At 37.5% G+C, this 14,161-nt stretch overlaps 3 protein-coding genes across 6 annotated transcripts in view; all 3 read left to right on the top strand.

Moving 5' to 3' along the window:
- The window catches only part of Bcs1 (Bcs1 chaperone), a 216,861-nt gene that overhangs the window by 172,259 nt on the left and 30,441 nt on the right, over positions 1 to 14,161 (top strand). The gene's annotated exons all lie outside the window — the stretch shown is intronic.
- LOC139767800 (lysosomal acid phosphatase-like) lies at positions 13 to 4,735 on the top strand. 2 transcript variants are annotated; one of them, XM_071697429.1, is made up of 7 exons: positions 13 to 912; positions 1,609 to 1,831; positions 2,239 to 2,334; positions 2,510 to 2,749; positions 3,122 to 3,428; positions 3,539 to 3,750; positions 4,230 to 4,735. In XM_071697429.1, the coding sequence occupies exons 2-7, from the start codon at positions 1,664 to 1,666 to the stop codon at positions 4,371 to 4,373; spliced, it is 1,167 nt and encodes a 388-aa protein (XP_071553530.1). In that variant the 5' UTR covers positions 13 to 912; positions 1,609 to 1,663; the 3' UTR covers positions 4,374 to 4,735. The 2 variants fall into 2 exon arrangements, with proteins under 2 accessions (XP_071553530.1, XP_071553529.1); XM_071697428.1 differs by having other exon boundaries at positions 13 to 967.
- LOC139767799 (EH domain-containing protein 3-like) lies at positions 8,818 to 14,068 on the top strand. Of its 3 annotated transcripts, none has more exons than XM_071697425.1 (7): positions 8,818 to 8,982; positions 9,593 to 10,087; positions 10,181 to 10,494; positions 10,574 to 10,682; positions 10,791 to 11,109; positions 11,337 to 11,507; positions 11,593 to 14,068. In XM_071697425.1, exons 2-7 carry the CDS (start codon positions 9,602 to 9,604, stop codon positions 11,796 to 11,798), a joined length of 1,605 nt encoding a protein of 534 aa, XP_071553526.1. In that variant the 5' UTR covers positions 8,818 to 8,982; positions 9,593 to 9,601; the 3' UTR covers positions 11,799 to 14,068. The 3 variants fall into 3 exon arrangements, with proteins under 3 accessions (XP_071553526.1, XP_071553528.1, XP_071553527.1); XM_071697427.1 differs by lacking the exon at positions 8,818 to 8,982 and adding an exon at positions 9,053 to 9,209; XM_071697426.1 differs by lacking the exon at positions 8,818 to 8,982 and adding an exon at positions 9,222 to 9,360.

The following is a 14,161-nucleotide window of genomic DNA, read 5'->3' as shown; positions in this document are numbered from 1 at the left end:
AGAGTAGAGGGACAATACGGATTAGTCACACTTTTTTCTAGTAAGTTACGTGAGACAGCAACTTTTTAACATAGTCAGCATCAAAATCTTATTGACTGATTCGTCGAGACTCATATAAAATTATTTGACAATATTCTGGGCACTTTCAGCCGTCATATTAAAAGTTTTTTTTTTGGTCACGCTTTCAGAAACGACTTGATAAAAAAAAATGTATTTATAATAACATTCATTTTCGTGGGATATTTCAAAAATTCTATAATTCGCAATCATCTGTATTCTTTCTACAAAGCCATTAACGGTATCCAATTTTTATCAGCGCCGTTACCAAGAGACAAAGGTCACTAAGAAGCCATTAAAGCCATTAACGATATTGCTTGATCATACTCAGACGTCGCACAGTCATCGAAGATCACGAGATCACTTTTACGATAAAAAGAAAACGACGCATCGCTGTATAAACGAGAGACAACTGGTGCAACTGGAAAGCCAGATGCGCCATTCATATGGTGGGATCTACGCAAGTATTGACACACAGAGACAGACACGCACGTATATATAGCCATCACGGTCGATCTTTCAGCTATATGTGCGACACGGAAGAGAAGCGTGGAGAAGCGTGCTGCAAAGAAGAGTGCATGTATACGCGTGTCGGCTCTCATCCGCGAGCGAGATTTCCGTAATTCGGGGCGATAATAACGGAGTGTGTTATCGCGGATTGGCGACCGCGAGCCCGACCGACTACCGCACGTCTCGGATTGCGAGTCACGAGTCCGTGCGATTTCGCTCGGCGTGTGGGCAACGCACGCACGTCACGCATCTCTTGCGTCTCCCTCTGCTCCGCACGCTTCAGAAAGGACGCGACGAGGATACCGCACGACGTGCTCCGGCGACCGCAGTGCCGTATTGTACACGGTGGGTTTTAGTGCGACTATAGTCGAACGACGTTCCACGTCGTGCGTAAGCAGAGGTAAACTTGCCATGATATGACAGATGATAGAGCAGTCTGTGATAAGCGCACACGCGTGTATTCTCTTTATCTGATCGAAAAACGAGTGGTTTTCTGATGCATGGTATCAGAGAGACGATCCGACGTTAATGCAATTCAGTGAATCATTTGTTGACGACGCCGGATAAGCCAACCATGACCTTTTACGAAAATGAGGAAAGCTATCTTCCGCTTAATATTTCTTCTTTGATTTAAGCGTGGGAGTTATATCGTTTGTTAAATACCCCTTGCACAATATAGGGAAAGGGTATTTAAGAGATAAACAATTTTGTAATTTATGGATTATTGTCAAATATGGATACCAAGTTTCAATAACTTGAAAAGATTATCATTTTTATTTCTTCGTTCTTTAATTTATCATTATCATTGTTAGATCTGGGTAACTAGATTCCTATATATTTTGATAAAACAATGATTTACGAACTTAATTCAGGGATAATTTTAAACATTGAGATAAATAAAGCTAGCAACCGGTTCGCCATTGCGCAAAGTAACTTTACGTGCATTAAACTTATTTTACACAAGGGAGAGCGCCTAAATGACTATCGGTTTGTGCTCGAGTCATTACGTTAGCCGCTAACGAGCTCTCGTTTATTATCTAGTCTACGATTGGAGAAGTTACTTGGAATCGCCACGGGAAACGTGTAATTGGGCCAAATGGATCGAGCAAGAGGACGAGCCTCGACGGGTAATCGTCGTTCCAGAAAGCTTGGCGTTTGCGTGAGCGTCGTTGCACTCGCGATCTTCATCGCTTGCACGATGCTAGCATACGCAGCGTTCGCGTCTCCGGCTACCGAACGTGACACATTGCGGCAGGTGGTTTTTGTGAGTATCTCGTTTGTAACAGTTGGCCCGTCACGCCGTTATTCCGCTTCCTTGGAGCGTTAATTTAATTTCAATGTTACGTTTAATGAAATATGAATCTATTAACTTCACAATTTTATGAGATATTTAAGTAACGAATATTATTTTAATATCATAAACGATATGTAATAACAGGATAACGTTTATCGTATTAATATTTTTTTAAATATATTAATAAAATGTAATATATATAATGCTACTCCAATGTTTTAAAGCGGCGAGAAATAGCATTTAAACGAATCTTGCTTTAGAATCTCGAATTAGTCAAAGAATTTATTAGATGAGGAAAAATGAAGTAAACTTACGTGCGTAATATTAAATGAATAGTATTTTTCTCTCATACAGAACTCGTTATTGTTTTCTAACAGCTGTTTCGTCACGGCGACCGAACTCCTACAGAGACCTATCCTAAGGATCCTTACATAAATTACGATTGGCCCGGTGGCTGGGGTGCCTTGACCAAGGTTCGGGTGAAATACACGTAGATCGATAGCCCTATATATAATACGATAATATATGTCTGGATTCGCCATAAATTAGATCGCATCTTGCGCACAATATGTATCGCGGTTGTAAAACGCGATCGGGCGCGAATAATCGGGCATGGCGGGCGTTATCAATCTCACGACGCACTTTCAGAAAGGAATGCTTCAACTGTATAACGTGGGTCAGTGGATACGCTTAAAATACGGCGGTATAATCGGTCGTAAATTCGAGAGCACAGCCACGCTGGTGCGTAGCAGCTACGCGGATCGGTGCGTCATGTCGGCGCAGGCATTACTCGCCGGATTGTTCGTGCCGAGACCCGAGGACATGTTCGTGCCCGGTTTGGCATGGACCCCCGTTCCTGTACACTCGATACCACGAAGTTTGGACAAGGTATAATCCAGAGGATCAGACTTATAATCTAAATTCTAAGCTAAAAGGCTACAGCTTAAAATCTTCAAGAAGTCCCATACATTATGTCTTTGTCTTAAAAAGATCCCTTTTATTACTTGGGGAAGAAAAAAATGCGTTATTCGTAATCTTTAGATCGCAACAAGTTTGAGTCAATTTATTATAATCTACGCGTAGCCAACGGATTTTATGCATAAAATTCCATTATCCTACGTTGCGAAAATACTCGAATTGAAATAGTCTCTATGACAAAAAGATATATTCCAAATAGTCTTAAACGAAAGACAAGTTGCTTATCAAGAACATGCAGGTCTGTAAAGAAGCTTATTTTTCAATACAGTGATGTTATTGTAGCTGATAACGGTGAAGGCGCCATGCCCGAGATTGGAGGAAGCTCTAAAACAGGCATATATGGACGAGGCAAATAAATCGGGCGAAAAAATGGCCGATTATTATAAGGAACTAACGGAGCACACCGGAAAGAATATGAGTACGATCACCGACGTCGAGTTCCTTTATAACACTCTCGAGATCGAGGAGCAACACGGTTTGCAGCTTCCGGCGTGGACGAAAAAGTTTTACAACAACGAGATGCGCGAGATAGCCGCTCGTAGCTTGGCTATCTTTACCGAGGGCACTATTCAAAAACGTCTTCGTGGAGGTACGGGCGATATCTCTGCAAAGGCAGCGAAAGATATCGCTGCAAATGCACTTTTTAAATTGCATCGCGAGATCTTGTATTGCAAACTATAACTATGTCGGTATTTCCAGGTCCGCTGCTGAAAGAGATTTTACACTGTATGGAAGAGAATAAAAACGATCCCAAGCCAAAACGATCTTATTTTTATTCTGCTCACGACATAACTATCGTCAACGTACTGAGAACAATGGGATTTACGAACGAACTTTTTAAACCAGATTACGGAGCGACGCTGATATTGGAGCTACATCTCGTCAATAATGGACCCGACCAAGAAGTGAAGGTATGGTTATCGTGGTATCGTTATCGTTAAAGTTTATGATATAGCCACGAATATCTTTCTAATCAGAAATTGTTTCGAATATCGCGAAAATTTTAAAACATCTAAAATTCTATCTAAGAATTTTGTTATACATTATTATTACAAATTATAATAGATACACTTAATAATAAATGTCTAATTATCAGAAATGATACGTGTTTAATGTAGTTAATCAACGGCAGTATAATTGGCAATTAGACATAATCGCTGAAAATTATTTGGAATTCCTAAATTGCCTGTATTTATATGCTATATTTATATGCTAATATTGTAGTACTGAGTTAATGTTGCACACATGTGTATTATCTAAATATTTCTCTTATTTCTCTCCCAATTGCTATTCTAATGATTTATATATTATAGAATAATAATTATATAATTCTATTATATAATTATAGAGAATAATAATTAATAAAATTCTTTTCTCTCTGTTATCGAAGGCGCTGTATTTGAATAATACGAAAACCGAAAATGCGCACTCTTTGGAAATTCCTAACTGCGCGAGTCCTTGCCTATTGCAAAACCTGAAGCAAGCATGGCACGAAGTGATTCCGAACGATTGGGACGCAGAATGTAAAATGTAAAACCCGCTGAATTTTGTATAATTGTACTTAATTGAAATTCATTATTACGCTCATGTTTTTACATCATTGTTATGTTTTAAATCATTGCTACGTTTGTAAAGCGAAACAAAAGATGTAAAATATTAATGCATTTAATGCGTGATACTTAAATTAATTTAAGTATATAGGAACAGTTATTTAATACTCATAATTATTATTCACATAATTGTTAATAGATATTAGCAAATCAACTGTGCCGTCTAATGAACTGTTAATAGATATTAGCAATTAACTGTACTGTCTAATGAACTGTAGACTTATGCATCTATAATATTATCATAAAGTAATATATAGGCATTAAAATGATAAAATGGAAAGAAAAAGCATTTTATTTTCGCGACTACAATAATGTGAAAATTTTTATTGCACTTACCAACGTTGATCCTCTAGTGAAACAAAATATTCGAATACGTACTCCGTTTTTCATCTACATGCGTCATGCGTACCCGAAGAATCCATCGATAGGTGAAGCGTCTGCTGTGCAAATTCTGTAAAAATAACATTTATTTTAAACCTAAGCAAGTTTGATTAAAAAATTAGTAATTTAATAAATGTTTATTTGTCGGTATGAGTGGACGCGTTACGAGAAGTACGGTATAGAAGGCGCCTCTGGCATCTTATTGCAGATAATCGTCAAAACAGTTATCAGTGACAGAAATGAGACCGTCAGATTCTTATGCAATAATGATAAATGATAAGAATATCATTTCAGTGATATCTATATTGACATTAATATAAGATAGAAATTTTTACACGAGAAATAATAAAAAAGAAATCCGTCTGTCGCTCTCTAAGAAAATATTTTTCCAAGAAAATTAATTTTTATTATGTCGTCTGTTATTTTCCAATATAAAAATATATTTTTCTAAAAGAATTTTTCAATCATTTCTGATTGATTGAGTATTATGATTAAATTATTTGATATTATTTAAATTTTTTATTCTTTACTCGCGGTTGCTGTTTGCAGATAATTTTTAAACTGAATTAACTTCCGCCTTTTAAACAGAGCAGAAATCGTATATTATAGAAGAATCTAAAGAGATAAGAATATACCTTTTAAAGATTTGAGAGAGTTTTACTAAAATAAATAATATCTATAGATTTTTATATGGCAAAATATGTAGCTATTATAAATAAATTATTTTCAAAAAGAAGACGATTATAAAATGCTACCGACATTTGAGCGAGAGATGGTAAATGCCGAATTTTTCAAATCATTTCAAAGCTCGACGTTGCATTGCTAAAGACATCCGCATTCTACTCCTTAGGGAGGCTGCGAGTGTTGTGGTCGAGTGCATAATGTGCACGTTACAAACTCGGTATCCCTGCAAACCAGTTGTAATTCAAGCGAAGCTTGTTAAGACGCATAAATGGACATGAAATCGTTTAACCGGGATGTGCTCGTTTTGCTTATGCAACAGCTGACACTGGACTCGTTTTGCATATCATTGCGTAATATCATGTACGATTATTGGCGTGAACTATTGTCTGTTGCGCCGAATAGTGCGTGCGCAATTAGCAATTAAACAGTCGCGCTCGGTACAATAGATCAGAGGAGATATACCTCTGATCTCAATGCGCGTTCTACTTTCGGATAAATTGAACGAAACATTTTGCCATCACATGGTTACAATTAACTATTCCTGTAGCACTGTATCGCGAGCGAAAGTGAAGATAATATTTTACAAATGAGTGAACGAGCCGAGAAAGTAATTTAAGGTATAAGTGACGACGAAATAAATGCTTGTCGAGGCGAATAAACATTCAGTATGATAGCATTTCGATCTGATGTGCGAAGTTTTCTTCAGGTAAGATCACTGCGAAGAAATCAATAGCAATTGCAATTTTTTTTCTGAGTTACGCGAGTTATCGCCTAATTAATTTTAACGCTGCTTCCGCAATATTTCATTTTTAGGTCAGTCTGAGTCAAGGGCTGCGGTAGATTCAATGCCGTGCATTTAACAGGAAAGATAAGACAGAAAGCTTATAGGCTTATCGTTTTTCGTGACTCACCATTCAACGATTTAGATTTTATTCGCGCGAATCCGCCGCACGTTGATCGCTCGCGATTCAACGTTTCGCGATTCGATCGGGCTTGCATGAGGGAAGGTCATAGTTATCGATTGTCTCATGGCATGGCCACGCATTCGCATTGTTAACATTACGCCTCCGTTATGTCACTGTCATTCGTCAACTATTACAGCGTTACATAACTCACTGTTCGTGGGAGTGACGCCCTATGTTTTCCCGATGCCGCGGATCTATTTTCTCGTTATCAAATGTCAAGAAATAAATGATTGCGTGGATAGCCCATCCACGTCTTTCCGCTTTAATGACTCATTGACTCGTCACGCAATCATTCTACACCCAAACGTAGCGAAAGAAAAAAAGTGATAAGCTAATTTCTTAAATAAATAAATAAGCAATAAAATAATAAGTCAATTTTAATTATTAAACCTATCAATTTCTTTGGATACGGAGCTATTAGCTTGCCATTAGCGTCTTCTTAATTTTTAACAATTTCACAACAAGATGTGCTTCAACGACTACGATAATAGAAGATAATATGAGAGCTTCATTTACCAATGAATTAGAGCTCCCTTCATTAATGGCAGGTGAAGATGAAGACGAAGAGGAAAGAGAGGAAGAGAGGAAGCATTATTTATTTGGCGCTTTTAAAGCATATTCCCTTTTGGACGCGAGGTGCCCAATATATAAATAATTTAATTATGTAATATTTTTTATATTTATCATATATAATGAACTATATAATTTATATACATATATCTATATATATTTATGTATAAATTTATAAATTATATAATTTGTCATATATACACGACAATAATATGTTATAAATTATATACATATATTTGATAAACGCAAGCTCGATTCTTTTTCTTCGAAGAGCAGACAGATCTCGACGTAACCCTTCGATTAAGAACGATATTTATCGTACCTTGATGTGTCCCCGCGTTCCTCGGCATCCCTCACGTTGACCGACGACGAAAACGACGAGCAACTTTCGCGAACCGAGTCTTTCCCTCTCGACGCGACGGCCATTACGCGACTCCCGTTTGCAACATTATTGCAACTGCGAGACGACGAAATTTGAAAAATAATCGAACTCGGCAGCTTCGCGTGGTAACGCGAGAGTACCCAACTTCGCGCGGGAACGCACGCAAAGAATACAGGATGCAGAAATGCCGGGAATATCGCATGAATGCATGTTTGCGAGCGCGTTTCGCAACGCGAAAATCGCAAAGTTGGACAAGAATCCGACGAAAATCGTGAAAATCTGAAAGCGGATCGAGAGCTCTGTCGGTCGAGCTTTCACCGCGATCCCATCGCGTCGTCGCGTCGTCGCGTTCGACAGTGGGGACAAAAAATACGAGAGAAAATAGATAATGGAGATCAAGTATAGGCGATACCATCTCGTATTTCGTCGACGTTTCCTCTCCGCGTCCGGCTGCTCCTGCATATCTTCCCGTTTGTCCTCGGCGCGAAGCGAGGCGTCTCCCTGCAGTCCCTGCACCGGCAAAGCGCGCGCGTTCGACCGCGAAGTTATGAAACTGTCGATCTCGACCATCGACCTGAACTTGGCGCGCGTGAGCCTCGCGCGTTCGGCAACTGATCAAAATCGCAATGAAACGATTAACGAGATATGTATCTCGAACGTTTGTTCTCTCGAGATTGGAGATTTAAATCGCACAATTAAAAATGTCCATTTCTATAACTTTAATTTTGGTTTAACTTATACTTTTCAATTTTCTCTTTCTAATTTTTAGAACAAGAAAAAGACAGAAAGTAAATTAAAATGAATATTTGAATCAAACCGAGATTAAAATTAATCTACATTGATAGAAAAGGATCTGTCAAATCGCCTTCCACATTCCCATCTTCTTCATTTTCCTATATATTTATCTCATCTCTATTCAATAAACTCAGTTATATTAATCAATTTATTTATTCATAAATAATTTAACTAACTTTGTGTTCAAAACATTTACGAGAACGGCTCATAATCCGTGAATCATATTTCGTGCGTCTTCTAGTCAGCATTCTTTTCCGCCCCCTCTCCCTCCCGCCCCCTCGTTCGCGCTTTGACAATTGTCAGTTGTCGGCACTGACAATGAGCTCAATGCCGTACAGTGGTTGTTGTCACTCGTCGACAACCTGTGAACCTGTCAGACAGAGTCGTGCCGTGCCAACGGTCGCGCGCCGCCCATCTTCTCGAGGATACATCTGCATCAGTTTCCAGATTTATCGCTCGCTCTCTCTCCCGAGGCTCCCGAGAGCCGTTCGCGCAGCGCGTTCGCGACGCGCGCCTTCCACCGCCACCGCCACCGCCACCGCCACCACGTCCGCCCCGGAAGTCCGCGTCGCTCCTCGCTCTCGCTGGCGATCTTCCGCGATCGGTCGGGCCGCGCATACGTCACGTCGGCGGCGGGCCACCTCGGCGTCGTGCGTCGTGTCTCCCCGAGTCTCCCGTTAGTCCGCGATCGTCCTCGCGTCCGTCGCGCTCTGTCAAGCGCGCCCGCTCATCCTTGACCGGCGAATCCAAGCAAAGGTTGGTGCTCGACGACGACGACGACTCATCCAGTTCTCCTTCCCCTCCCTGCCTCCCCCTGTCCCCTGTCCTCCTCCCCGGGGCCCCGTCCACGTGCTCCTTTTCACACTCTTTGCATTTTCGCACTTCGCTCCTCGTCACACGCTTCGAGTATCTCGTCTAAGGTCCCAGGTCCCAGTCGCGGAAGGAAAGGAGGTGGTGTGCCGGACGAGATATCGGGGGAGAAGGTGGTAGCAAAAGTCGCTTTCTAGATCAAGACCCGACCGAGTTTTTCAGCGGGCAGAGACGACGTTCTCCACGCGATTATCCTTTCCAAATTCTTTCAGCCTGCCTCGAAGAGACACGTCTCTCACAAGCGTGGCATTTGGAGGCGGAGCGGTTCGATAATAATCGATCTGATAACCTTAACCTTTGTAAGCCGCGCTCCAGCGCGGAACGACCGATCTAGAATTGTTAGCCTCGTAATCCGGCTAAATGAGGGAAACGTAATTAACAGGACGCGACGTTACTTGACGCTAATGCAACCTTGGCCTCGGAATTCAGGCCGTGCGCGAACGTGCGCGATGACGAGTCCACCAGAAGGAATGTAGAACTCGAACTTTGTCCGCAGATCGCCAACATGTTCAGCTGGCTAAATCGCGAGGAGAACAACAAGCAGGATCTCTTCGAAAATGTCACCGAAGGCCTCAAGAGGATATACAAGTCCAAGTTGATGCCGCTGGAGCAGTACTATCAGTTCCATGACTTTCATTCGCCGCAGCTGGACGATCCGGACTTCGACGCGAAGCCAATGATCCTCTTGGTCGGGCAGTATTCCACCGGCAAAACCACGTTTATCAAATATCTGCTGGAGAGGGAGTTTCCTGGCATCAGGATCGGACCAGAGCCTACTACGGATCGGTTTATAGCGGTCATGTACGATGAGAAAGAAGGGGTCATTCCTGGAAACGCCTTGGTCGTAGATCCGAACAAACAGTTCAGGCCACTCTCAAAATTCGGCAATGCGTTCTTGAACAGATTTCAGTGTTCGACCGTAGCGTCGCCTGTTTTGAAGGGCATATCTATAGTGGATACACCTGGTATATTGTCTGGTGAGAAGCAACGAGTAAGTATATTGCTTTTGTAGCTCTGCTTTCGCAAATATATATATTTGCCTGTGACAAATATAGTAAATAACTAAATAATATGTTTTCTTCAGGTTGACAGAGGCTACGATTTTACTGGTGTTTTAGAATGGTTCGCCGAGCGAGTAGATAGGATTATCTTGTTGTTTGATGCTCATAAGCTCGATATATCAGATGAATTCCGTAGATCCATTGAGGCCTTACGTGGGCATGATGATAAAATTAGAATTGTTCTTAACAAAGCTGATATGATAGACCATCAGCAGCTCATGAGAGTATATGGTGCTTTAATGTGGTCGTTGGGGAAGGTGTTGCAAACTCCAGAAGTGGCTAGGGTCTACATTGGCTCGTTTTGGGATCAGCCGTTAAGATACGATGTTAATAGAAGGTAAGTGTTTTTGTATCATTTATTTTATCAATCATCTCTATATTTTATGTTTGAACGTTGTGTGTGGATCTTCTTTTAGATTATTTGAAGATGAAGAGCAAGATTTGTTCAAGGACATGCAGTCGCTTCCAAAAAATGCCGCATTAAGGAAACTTAATGACTTAATTAAACGAGCGCGTTTAGCAAAGGTACATATATGAAGCAAAGAATCTGCGTTAATTTTTCTACAATTAAAAGTCTTGCACTAGATATGGTAGAAAAACTCTCATGTTCTATAATTCTATATCAATTTACAGGTGCACGCATATATAATAAGTGCTTTACGGAAAGACATGCCGAGTATGTTCGGCAAGGATAACAAGAAGAAAGAGCTGATAAAAAATTTGGGCCAGACTTATGATCAAATTCAACGAGAGCAACAGATCTCACCTGGTGATTTTCCAGATCTAAAGAAGATGCAAGAGAGCTTAGCGCATCACGATTTTAATAAATTTAATCCCCTGAAGCCTAAGTTATTAGAAGTGGTTGACAAAATGCTCGCTGAAGATATCGCGAAGCTTATGGCTATGATACCGCATGAAGAAACCACCACCGTTTCGGAACCACTTATTAAAGGTATTGTCAACATTTTGTACATTTAAATCGTTTTAATCTTGAACTTAAATACTTTTAAAAAAATTGCTCAAGTTTTCTATAAAACTTTTGATAAAGGACAAATAAATTTAATTAATTAAAAAAAATTAATGTGAGAAACTATATGATATAGTACTTATATTTTAAATTTATATAAAAGATTATGTATATATATATTTTTTTTTTACTCATTTCATTTTTTTAATAAGGAGGAGCATTTGAAGGTGTAGAAGATCAAGTTAGTCCATTTGGATACAAAAGAGGAGAAGGAATCGATGCGGGTGCAGGTGAACCAGAATGGATTGTCAATAAGGAAAGGTATAAATATGATAGCATCTTTGAATCGCTTGGGCCACAAGATGGAAAAATTACGGGAGCAGGTAAGACTGATAAATTTTTACAGACTATATATTTACCCTTCTTAAAATAAAATATTCTAATTGATGCATAATTTTGTATTACCAGCGGCCAAATCAGAAATGGTCAAGTCCAAATTGCCGAACAGCGTGCTCGGAAAGATCTGGAAGCTTTCAGATGTTAATAAAGATGGATTCTTAGATTCTGACGAATTTGCCTTAGCCATGCATCTAATTAATGTAAAGCTCGAAGGATACGATCTACCGGCTGAGCTTCCAGAACATTTAATACCGCCATCGAAACGCGACACATAATATACGATTTTTGTATTATAATTTATCATGTTTCGCAAATGGTTAACACACGTTTAGAATCATGAGATGGTGGCTATTAATTAGCACGACTTTATTAATCGTGCGCGCGTGCGGTTAACAGATCGAACGAGAATTATAAAATTATACTTTTACAGCTGTATCATATTATGTGTATACTATGTTACATTGATAATGTATCAAGGCCAGGGGACATATATATTTGCAATTTTAAAGCATAATATACCCAGCATAAAGCATAATATAACCAGCAATTGACACCGATAAAGATATATCGGTATTTTTCAAATAATGTATTTCCGAAATGTATGGAGATTATACATATACAAAATTATACACATAGTACATGATACTTATACTGACATAATAGTATATAAATAATTTAGAACATTTGTTTCTTTTTGAGATATATCAAGTTGTTATATCGATACAAGAATTTTGATTTTGAAATTATATTTATCCTTTATAACTTCGAAATTCTTTTATATATGTATGTGTGTGTCCTGAATTACAAAATGTCGCTGATTAATGAATAAGAGACTGCAGTGCGATACACTAAGGCAAATAGATTTTTTTTTAAGTATATTTTACACGATATTTTCGAGAGATACATTCTAACTTTAGAAACGTATTCTCAGGACGAGATAAGCTTAAATGAACTTAAAATTTAATGAAAATACTTTCTATAGAATAAAAAATTTATTATACGAACTAATACAAATGATCAAAACCAATACGTTTAAAGTTAATACTTAATATGTTTCCAAAATTGAGTCTTTTTGGAATATCCTGTACAAAAAGAAAAGATAAATTGAAGATAGATAATGTGGGAATATAGAAGAAGATAAAAGACTGGAAAAATATAGATTATACATATTCTAAAAAAATGATTAACCTAAACTCTTATAATTCACTTTTATTAACAGTTAACGGTATTTATTTTATTTTATATATTGGAATGTTTTGTCTGAGTTCTATGGGAATAGAACTTAATCAACTTGACCAAGATATTCTCAAAACTTTTGAAATTTTTTTCATTATTTATTTATCAATAGATAACAATACGCAATATCTGTTATCTAGTTAAAAATTTTTAACTTAATTTTTTTATTTGTTTAAATTAATTTACAGTGCAGTCTATGTTTATTGCATATCCATTATATTATGAAATCTTGTCAGATTCGTAACTGTTAGATTTAATCTTTTCTGCGACATCGACCAAAGATACAATGTTACAAATAAAGATATAACACACACATGTGCAATATTAAGAAACTAACAAAACTTATTATGATTGGCAAATTCTATTTATAAAACCTTTTGATATTAAAAAGCTTCTCTTTCCTATTTCATGAATCGTGAAAGAAGCCGAAATGTTAGAACAGTTATGTATTTATTATACTTTAATTATATACGCTGTAAAAACGGCTATAACATCACTTTATTGATTTCTTAATTGCATTTTTCTATTAGCACTGCCTTCGCATGCCGCGAGTTTATGTGATATCAGAAAGTACGTTTGTATTAAAAACTACTTGTACTCTATTCGGAAGAATATTCACCTCAAATTTATATTAAAAGATAATATTAATCAAAACAAGATTATTTTTGACATAAATAATATATAAAGTGTAACTTAAGTTTATTTGTCAACAGTTTCGAAATGCTATGCATGTAATGTTGTTGCATTATTTTTCTTCGATCAACACATTCCATCTTTAAATAGATCCGTTTAATCACTGTTGGCAAAATTAAAGTTATGTTGAACAAATATTAGAGTAATTATTAAACGAGAAGAGAGGAGAAGAGAATTTACAAAAAGAAGCACGGCACATTTAGACACTTTTAATATTCGATATTTTATTCATTTATATATTTATATCTTGAAACTATATGAATAGTTTTAAATATCTATATGTGTAAAATGTAAAATATTTTATATATAAAATATTTGGATATATATTATATATTGCATTTAAATACAGCAACAAATACGCACGAAATCGTAATGGTGCAGCGTCTTTTATAGAATGTATTTATCTCTGTATTAACTCTTATATTTATGTAATAATTATACTTGTAGACACTATTTTTAGAAAGAACTCATTAGATTTCATCGAGTTAAATGTTAATGCATTTATAAAGAGAGAATTACAGAAACTTATTTTTTAATATATTGTCTTGAAAATAACAGAAATATTTAAAAAGAAAGACTTTGGTTTATCTCATGTTAATAAATGAAATAAATGATATCCGTGTTTCTCTTACTAAATAAACAAAACCTCCGACAAATATTCGAAGAGTTTTATGGTGAATAAACCTTTAATATGATATTCGAAATTCAA

This window comes from Temnothorax nylanderi, unplaced genomic scaffold, assembly GCF_030848795.1.
Source record: "Temnothorax nylanderi isolate EJ_2023f unplaced genomic scaffold, tnyl_v1.0 TNYL_tig0012_pilon, whole genome shotgun sequence".
NCBI classification, from domain to species: domain Eukaryota; kingdom Metazoa; phylum Arthropoda; class Insecta; order Hymenoptera; family Formicidae; genus Temnothorax; species Temnothorax nylanderi.
This window is presented reverse-complemented; position numbering and strand designations above follow the sequence as displayed.